Below are 9,770 nucleotides of genomic sequence, written 5' to 3'. Positions count from 1 at the left end.
TGTTCTCCGCTCCCCACGTTCAAGTGATTACAGAACTCTCCTCTCCTTGTAGTGGTAGTTTAAGATTGGATTTCTAAGGTTCCAGTTTAAAGGTGGATGGAATCAGGAAAACCGATCACCAGAAGTCCAAGCAGAGTGTGCAGGATAAATGCTGGGGTTGGGACATTTTATAGTCAAATCCAGGGCTCTCTCTCTCTCACACACACACACATCCAGTAATGAAAACTTCATAAGATGATATTAGAAGGACAGGTGTCCCTCACACATGAGGATACGTAGAAGAGACAATTTCATGTTACTACTTCGTTACTACTGTATGAAGATGCAGGGAAGATACATATCCACTTTTGAGTTTTGTCACCTCCAGAGTCCTGCTAGCTAAAAATATTTTTTAGTTCTCATATTGGGTTACTTCATTTAATGACCTATCCATAGCTGTAGCCATTTTTGATGCCCAAAGAAAAAGATGTATGTGGAATAACTAATAATTTCTTACTGTCTTTATGTCACCCTTTATTTTTAATGTGCTATTTTCTGCTGGTTGTTGATAACCATCAGTAAGAAACTAGGGGATTGTGTTTTTGTCAAGCCACAAACATAGTTTTTTTTCCAGCCCAAATCTCATTTTTTATATTTAGATAATTACTGGCTAGCCCACAGAGGGAAAAAAAATGTAAATACCGAAGTTGTCATTGCTCCTTTTCTGTAGAAAGAAAGGAAAAAAACCACAGTACAAAGATCTACCCAAATGTAAACCCTCTTATATTCTATAAGATTTCTTCCAAAGCAAAATATGTAGGATTGTAACCTGTATGTGTGTGCAAAGTATTTTTTCCTAGAAGCACTATGTTTTGCCGTTTTATTTCTCGAATCACACTAGTATAAACTGGTTTGCATGATGTAACACTGACTTTTTAAATGTCTGAAATTGTGAAATTAACAATTTAATTTATCAATATATTGTAAGAAATATATGCAACACTGTCATGAAAAATACACCTTAATTTCTGTAGTGACTGTCACTTGTATGAACAACTTGTATAATTATGTCTAGTTTTTGTCTCAAGACATAAAAACTTCATAGATTACAGATCTCCCCATATTACTATCTTTTGCAGTGACATAGGAGGGATTTTTAAAATGATGACTTTGATTATAAGTTTTTTTCTTCCTCATTTAATGATTTGTCTTATGGGGTTCCTTATCCTTTTTCTTCAAGCTAGTCTTGCATGCCCCTACCTGAGTGGGATTTACTTCAGTAGACATGTAGAGGATTTTATTGCAATTTTCTTTTTTTCTTTTTTTTTGCCTACATTCACATAACACACTAACCCATGGTTTTGAACCATGGTTTACCTTTACAGTACTGAATGGTCTGACAACACAAACCATACACTTGTTATTTGGGGGACCTCTTGGACTAACAGCTCCTCTTTGAAAAGCATGTTTCATTTATGGCCAGTAGGACTTTTCTTCAGCTTCATGTTGTGCACCAGTAATGCCTTTTCAGGATAGGGAAGCTTGCCTCTTGGTCACTCCCGCCCTGGTCATCTCTTGTTGGGTCACTTATACTCTGGACTATTGCAATGTGCTCTACATGAGGCTACCCTTGAAAAGTATCCGGAAATTTCAGCTGATACAAAAATGTGGCTGCATGAGCAATCTTGGGCACCAAAGATCAGTGCATGCGACACTTTTGCTGCGTGAAGCTGCATTGGGGTGACAGTTTGCTTCCAGATCCAATTCAAGGTGCTGATTATGACACTTAAAACTCTTCATGGCACGGGAGCAGATTACTTCTGGAGCCATCTTAGCCCATCACATCAGTCCATCCCACCTGGTCAGGCAGGGATACACTGCGCAGCTTGTCAGTTAAAGAATTCCAACTGGCAAGGTCCAGGAAGAATGCTTTCTCTGCTGTTGCCCACTGCCCTTCTCCTCCCCCCTCCTTGAGGCAAGGCAGACCCCCCACTCCCCTGGTCTTTCAAAAGTATAAAGATCTGGCTCTGCCACCTCACTTGGGATTCACAGAGGAGACACTGGGATGGTCTTCCCCACCCCCACTTTTATTTACCTTTTCATCTTAAATTTTGCTCTCCTTGTCTCTATTTTGCTTTTTTTTTATTCAGCTATGTTTTCATATTTTATTTACATACCACCCAGAGCTCAAGGAGGGAGATGGGTAGTTTCTAAATTTGATGAATAAACATAACCACATAGGCATACAATACACTGCACTATAATCTAGCCCAGATAATTCTCAGTAAGTAGTATGTAGGCCACTGGTAGGATTTAGAAATAATTTAGCTGGGCCTTAGGTGGACTTTACACAATTAAAATGTACAGGGAAGGATAAATGTAACAACAGTGCCTATAAGCATATAAATGAGTGTGATAGTGGATAAAGTGAACTTTTAATTTTAGTTATGATGGAGCCTAGTTATAATAGTTATGAGATATTTATTTAATTTATATTGCCGCCTATTCGCCCATGGCGACTTGAGGTGGCTTACACAATGTAAAACCATATTTAAAACAGAAAATAAAAATAAAAAACAATAAAAACTAACCAAAAGAATCAAATAAATTAGTAAAGTACAATAGAACAAAATTTGGGAAAACAAAAAAAAAAACAAAAAAATGCACATTTGGAGGAATCTGCCATTGGATTTAAAATTGCGGGTAGGGATATCAACATCCTCCAATATGCAGATGATATAACATTGCTCATGGAAAGGAAGAAGAATCTGGATTGGCTTTGAGTCAAAGATGAAAGTGAAAAATTTGGACTGCACCATAACGTCAAGAAAACAAAGATAATGACAATTGCAGAGAACACAGAGGTCAGAGTGCAGATTGACAATGAGACCATCGAAACAGTAAAGGAATTCATCTTCCTGGCTCTGAACTCAACCAACATGATGACTGCAGCCCTGAGATCAGAAAGATATATAATATTTGAAAGAACTACAATGTCTACAATGAATAACCTCTAGAAGACTAAAGACATCAGGTTCCCAACCAAATGCAGATTAGTTAATGCAATAATTTTTCCAGTTCCTACTTATGGATGCAAAACTCCTAAAAAGGCAGATAGAAGAAGGGTGGGCACTTTTGAACTGCAGTGCTGGAGACATCTATTACACCTCCCATGAACTGCAAAAGTAACAAGCAAATCCTAGACTGAACCTCACGAAAAATATCACCTAAAGCCAAGATCACGAAACAAAGGCTGTCGTGTGAGTTGACTCACTCAAAAAATCAACCATGCTGGAAGTGATCAGCAGAAAAAGAAGAAGGAGCCACCCTAGTACCCTTTGACTGGACCCTATAAAGCATGACAGCAGGATGACCATGGTGGATCTGAAGGAGGCAGCGTGAGGCAGAGGAGCGTGGAGAGTGCTCATCCACAGAGTTGCTGAGGATCTAACATGACTGAATGGCTGATAACGATAATGGAGCCTAAATTAATTGATAGGGTGATTGATAGGAGTTGATATAAAACGTTAAGAATTACTCATACAGTGAATCCATGTTATCCCAGCATTTTACATAAAGCCAGATATTGTAGACTATTCCTGCAAATTCATTTCATATAAGAAACTGAATACTAAGCAGTTGGATTATATTAATTAGCTTCCATTTTATAATCAGTGCACTTTCTTGTGCCGTCTTAAGCTATTTATCCCTGGGTGTTCCTTGCAGGGTTGTTCTGAAGATACCTGGACTGTAGAAATCAGAATGATCATTAGATAGTAGCAAAGAATTAGTCTTCTGTATTTCTCTGCTACCATCTAGTAATGGCCCAGACTTTGACAGCCCAGATACAATAACTCTGTGTAATCACATGTACCACAATGTACCATGTTGAACATTTTGGAAAAAGGTGAGATAATTATTATATGATAAATATGCAAATAAGTACAGTTGTCATCTTTATAGAACAGAAAAAGACACAGGATCTGTTATACAGTACTGTTATTCCATATAATAAACAAAAATGTGAAAGGAAATTTCTTTCCCAAGATGGTCAATGGGCTTGATGGGTGGAACATGCATTCAAGGACAGTCAATATTTGCCCAACCAAGCCCATGGTCGATGACTTTTTACACAAATTCTTATTTATATTAAATATTTCTTTCCTGCTTTTATTGGCCCAAAGTAGCAAAGGCATTTACAAACACAGTGAATATTATAAATTAGCCTTTGTGTGCAAATCAATTAAAAGGGAAGACAGCCACCTTTAGAACATTTCCAGTGGAGGTACTAGTTACTAATTAAAATTAAAGCAGAAAGAGAGAAGGAAGTTAAATTATATGCCTACTTCCTCAGAAAAATTGACCCTTACTGAGTATAATGAGAATTGCATCTAAGTAGGTGTGCCTGGCACAATTTAAATAAATAAATCACTTGATTTAATCTGTTTAATCTGCTTTAATCTATTGATTTCCTATGTGTCTCAGCCAACAATTAATGTTTTGCAACTGGAAACTCCAAATTCTTTCAAATAAATATATGATTGCTTGATTTGCTATATGTTGTAATTTATTTCAAACTTACTTGTCCTAGTTTGCTATGCCTAAATTGCTGATGGAAACAGCATGACATTTCTGTACCATATCATCTATAAAATTGCCTAAACTTTCAGTCAGGTTTAAGAGATCTCTTTTTATTCCCTGTGTTAAGAGCAGGAGTGGGATTCAGATTTCTTAACAACCGGTTCTGTGGGCGTGGCCTAATTTGTGGTTGTGGCTTGATGGTCATGTGACTGGCTGGGCACGGCTTGCTGATTGGGCATGGCTTCGTCACGTGACTTGTATGGGTGTGGCTTGTATGTAAATATTTATGTAAATATTGAATTTTTTATTTTAAAACAGAAACTTTTACTCAAAATCAGGCAAAGCAGGCAGGCAGATTGAGTTGCTCCCAGAATCACAGATTCACTCAGAGATCTATCTTTCTGCAATCTGCTACCTGAATCTGCACCAAAAAATAGAAGCTAGGAAGGTTCAGCTCTGCTTTTAGATTAGCTAGAAAGCAAGAAATCCAATGATTTCTTGCTTTCTAGCTAATCTAAATCTCCCGGCACAGCTGATAGTCAGAGCAACTGATGGTCAGGGGGTGGGTGGGGTGGGAAGGAAAAATAGCAACTTACCAAAAATTAGGCAAAGGCACAAGGCAGGCAAGTTGGATGCCAGGTAAGGAGTGACTGGGCGGGGAGGCGAGGGGCCAGCCAATGGTGCAATTTGCTGGTTCTCCAAACTGTGCAGAATCGTAACAACCAATTCTATAGAACCAGTGCGCCCAGGTAGAATCCCACCCCTGGTTAAGAGTTCAGTGAAGCCATTACACTGAAGTGAAAGAATGGGTTTTAAATAATTAAAATAAGGTATTAACATTTTTACTGTATGAAATGAGAAAAAAGGTTTGTCCCAAAAATCAGTACATACAGTATTGTATTTCAAAAAAGGATTTTGCCCAGAGTTATTTTAACTTCTGTTATTGCAGCCTACATTTGAAATTGCATTTGAAACTGCTCATGCAAGTCAGTCTGTATTTGGTATTGTTCATGCTAGTCAGACTCCATACTGAGACAAATATTTTTAGATCTATTCTTTTCCATTTGAAATTCAGTTTATACATTCTATTTTCTTGCAGTGTGCATTCTCAACTTTCAGGAAAGCAATAGTCCTTACACAGATACCTGTCCTCATTTACAATCCTTTTGTGAGACCCTGGAAATGATTCTTCGGAAAGGATTAAAACGTGAGTACCTCTTTTTGCTCCATAGCTTAATATTGAGAAATACACTTGAGACGTTTGTTGGTTTTGAAGGCCTGACTTACAGAAAGTCATGACAATGAGACAAGATTAGTCTTAAAATGGAAAAGGAAAACATGGATCCAAAAATATTTGCCTCAGTATGAAGTCTGCAATACCAAATTATTTTTTATTGGACTTTAACAACCACTGGCTACGCACATGATTTTTTTACATTCTACTAATGGATTAGAAAGAGTGTAAGGTAATGAATTAGAAAGGATATAAGAAGTCATCCTTTGGACCAAGGGTCTCCAAATTTGGTAACTTTAAAACTTGTGGGCTTCAAATACCAGAATTCCTCAGCCAGCCAAAATTCAAATGAGGATTTTTTGTATGTACAGTATGTTACAGATTTAATCTATGTATTATAGATTCAATATTCTTCAGGATTCAGACCACAACAGTTCTGTAAAATATAGAGAGTTTGCTAAGCATATGGCACCATTAGGAAACTCTTGCATCATGGTAAGTTGCAATGTAACATCTATAAAGTTCATGTCTTGCAGGTTTCAACAATATATAAATGTGGGTGGTCAAATGGTAATTTGTGCAAAAGACCCTCAAAATTGTTTTTAAATAATAAACACTTCTTTGCAATTGGGGAAGACACAAAACATTGATGTCTGCACAAAATGCACCAGGTCATTCTCTGCAACAGCATTCAGAATCTAAGATAGCATCTAATTGTAGGTCTGCTAAAATAACTATCAGGGGTGGGATTCTACCGGTTCTGTCCTGTTCTATAGAACCCCTTGTTAACTTTCTAAGCAGTTCATGGGAGAACCGGTAGTTAGAAGCAATCTCCTTTTGTTTTTTTTCCACCCTTATTACATTCTTGCCAGTACGCCTAGACTTCCTGTCTTTGGAGCTTCTGGGGCTTGACTTTCTTAAAGGGGAAGGTTTTTGCACTGCTGTTGGGAAGAAATACTTCCCTGGACAATCAGTACTTTGAAGAAATAATTGAATAATGAAGCAAAGCTTTTAGTGATAGGGAACCAAGATGAGTGACATTCAGCAAGGCTTCTTGGCTAGCTAGAAAGATTGACATTCAAACATGAGTTTACACACCCTTTCTGAGTTTTGGTCTAAAAATGGTTTTTGATGAAGATTAATTCTGTGCTTGGTGATGTTTAATCCTGTGGTTATTTATGGGATAATTTTCCCTATTCAGCTTCAACAAGCAACAGCTACTGTTGTGATTTAATTATTTGTATTGTGTTTGATTTTTTTCCTGCCTCATGGTTTCTTTTTCTATCTGGGGAGGGGGTCTTCCTTCACTGTTTTAGTACTATCTGGCACTGTCCTTTTGGGGGTATACTTCCAAGAGGCAGGATGCAAGCTTGCCACTGATTTTTTTTTTAACTGCCTTTCTGGAGGGCATGTGACGTTTCCTTAAATCTGGATGATTTCCTTAGGATATCTTGTGAAGTGAGTGAGACCAGCTGGTATCTTTAAGCGATTGCTTTTCCTGGATGTGCTTTTTCTGGAGAGCTTAAATGACCTTTCTGCTAAAGGATTTCACTTTACAAGCAAGAGATGGCTGCTTGATAGTTATCACTGCATTTTAATTATTTTTATTCCTCAAGGTGCTCTGGCACCCTGCCTGATTTGTAACTTTGGCTTGTAGGTATTTTTAATCTAATGACTGGCACTTAGGGCAGCTTTTTGCAAGCAAAGGAGCTTTTTGTATTTTTGTACAGATAATCCTTGACTTACAACAGTTCATTTAGTGACCATTCAAAGTTACAATGGCACTGAAAAAAGTGACTTATGACCATTTTTCACACTTATGACCGTTGCAGCATCCTCACTGTTATGAGAGGCCAGGAGAGGAGAAGCACCCCTTGACATGAGTGATGTTGAGTTGGCCACGCCCACCAAGTCACATTACCACCAAGCCACACCCACCAACTAAGCCACGCCCACAGAACTGGTTGTTAAAAAAACTGAATCCCACCCCTGATAACTATCTCTTTATCAGATGATAAAAAGTCGTACTGCTGGTGTTTAGCTAAGGGATATGGTCATCTTCCAGTCTTACCATTCTTGCTAAAGGATGGCTTTTTGTCCTCTTCAGAGCCAGTTCTGGGGTTCAAGAGGAAGGACTATTGGCACTGGCTAGAGCAGCTTCCACAGCAGGAGACCCAGCACAGGTAGGTGGCCTCTTGGAGCCTTTTATGATGCTGTAAAAAAGGAACTCAGAATATTGGGTTTTGTTCTTTCCCTGTTGCAATTTTAACTCAAAGTTCCCAGACTTGATTTCTTTTTATTGTTCACATGCAATGCAGTTTCCTGTCTGCTGGAGGAGTTGTAGTCCCATATTGGAAGAGTACCGTTAGGAAATAGCAAGTCAGAGATGCTCTAATTTAATACTTCTCACGCTTATTACAAGGTTTCATGGACACTGTACCCATGACTGCTTTTGAATTAGGCATGGAGAAATTGTGGTTTTTGTTATTTTATATGTTTCAACATAATTTTAATGAACGGTGGGGTGAAACATTTTCTTTTGATGAGGAATTCACAGCTGCTAAAATGCTCTGATTTGTATCAGGGAAAGAATTCATGGAAGGCACATACAAGTAATCCTCATTCAGTGACTACTTGTTCAGCGACCATTCGAATAAGGGGACTTACAACTATTCCTCATAGTGCAGAATCCCTACAGTCACATGATCTCAAATTGAGTCCTTGGTAACGGCTTGTAGTTATGACAGTTGCGGCATCTCACCCTCACATGATCACCATTTGCAATCTTCTCTGCTGGCTTCTGACAAGCAAAGTCAATGGAGAAGCTGGCAGGAGGTCACAAATGCCAATCATGTGATCACGGGACGCTGCAACTGTGCAGGATTTGCCTAATGATGGCAGTTGGAATTGTTGCAACTGCCACTGTAAGTAGACATGGTGATGTGATGTCATGTTTTACAGCAGCATCACACAGCAGTGAAGTTGCTGATCTCAGTTGCCATCATTAAGTGAGGACTGCTTGTATTATTTTGTACCCATTTTAACAACATTGAAACAACATTTTAAAATACTCAGTAGCAGAGACCGTGTTAACAAGAACTTTTCCACTTGTAGTAAGACCCTTCTGTCCATGATGGTTGAGAAAACGAGTTCTTGTGAGAAGGTGCTGACCGCCCAAGGAAGAGGCCGGTACTTCCTGCGTCTGGCTTTGAATGGGAAGTTATTAGCAGTTGCTGTTCAGCAGCTCATCAGAACTCCAAGGCTGCTTGAGGTGATTAAATAATCCAGAGGAATTCAGAAGATAATTTGAATAACGACCACATTTTGATTTGTGTCTTTGTCTCTTTGCTTGAGGCCTGAGCTTGAACACTACTTAAAGGTAAAATCTTTAATTTATGAACGCAAATGGAGCTACAATTTCTGCTGTAGGGCGATGCCATTGTAATACAAGCCATCACATGACTGGATCCAATGTTGGAATCTATGATTTTGATGCTGAAATTTTTATCTCCTATAATTAGTATGATTTGGGGGTTGGGGGTTGACAAAGTTTTGAAAAGTATACTTATGTGGTTGGAGAATAGATTTGTATCATTGTAACATTGATTGCCTTGGACTTCAACAATCCAAAGTCAGGGGTTAAACTAGAAGACCTCCAAACTTTCTTCTAGCCTTATGATTCCAACTGGGATAAGTCTATCATTTTAGTGTTGCATCTGAATACTGAATTTGACTTGCTTTTCTTAATGATAATAACAACTACAGTATTTTGTCTATGCTTTTCTTTTGTCTACAAAGATCTGGCGCTTCCTGGATACGAAATGACCCATTCCAGTTCATTTCAGTGTGTTGAATTACAAAATGTCAATGTTTCATTTTGACATTTCTGCTCTGCTAACATCCATTTTGTTTTGCTTTATGTTCTGCCATTCCCTATACCCGTGATGGCAAACCTATGGCACGCACGCCGGAAGTG

The 9,770-nt window shown here is 38.4% G+C and overlaps 1 protein-coding gene across 4 annotated transcripts in view; it reads left to right on the top strand.

The window, feature by feature from the left end:
• LOC113437151 (uncharacterized) overlaps nucleotides 1–9,770 on the top strand; it is a 28,820-nt gene that overhangs the window by 345 nt on the left and 18,705 nt on the right. For all 4 annotated transcript variants that reach the window (XM_026702010.2, XM_026702011.2, XM_087924865.1 and 1 more), the window contains exons 2-4: nucleotides 5,660–5,767; nucleotides 7,902–7,977; nucleotides 8,909–9,065. In XM_026702010.2, coding sequence (XP_026557795.1) covers nucleotides 5,660–5,767; nucleotides 7,902–7,977; nucleotides 8,909–9,065 — 341 coding nt within the window. The remainder of the gene's footprint in view (nucleotides 1–5,659; nucleotides 5,768–7,901; nucleotides 7,978–8,908; nucleotides 9,066–9,770) is intronic.

Source organism: Pseudonaja textilis, chromosome 2 (assembly GCF_049901715.1).
Source record: "Pseudonaja textilis isolate UNSWEBS1 chromosome 2, rPseTex1.2, whole genome shotgun sequence".
Classification (NCBI taxonomy): Eukaryota; Metazoa; Chordata; class Lepidosauria; order Squamata; family Elapidae; genus Pseudonaja; species Pseudonaja textilis.
The sequence above is the reverse complement of the archived record's forward strand: the minus strand, read 5'-3'. Positions and strand labels throughout refer to the sequence as shown.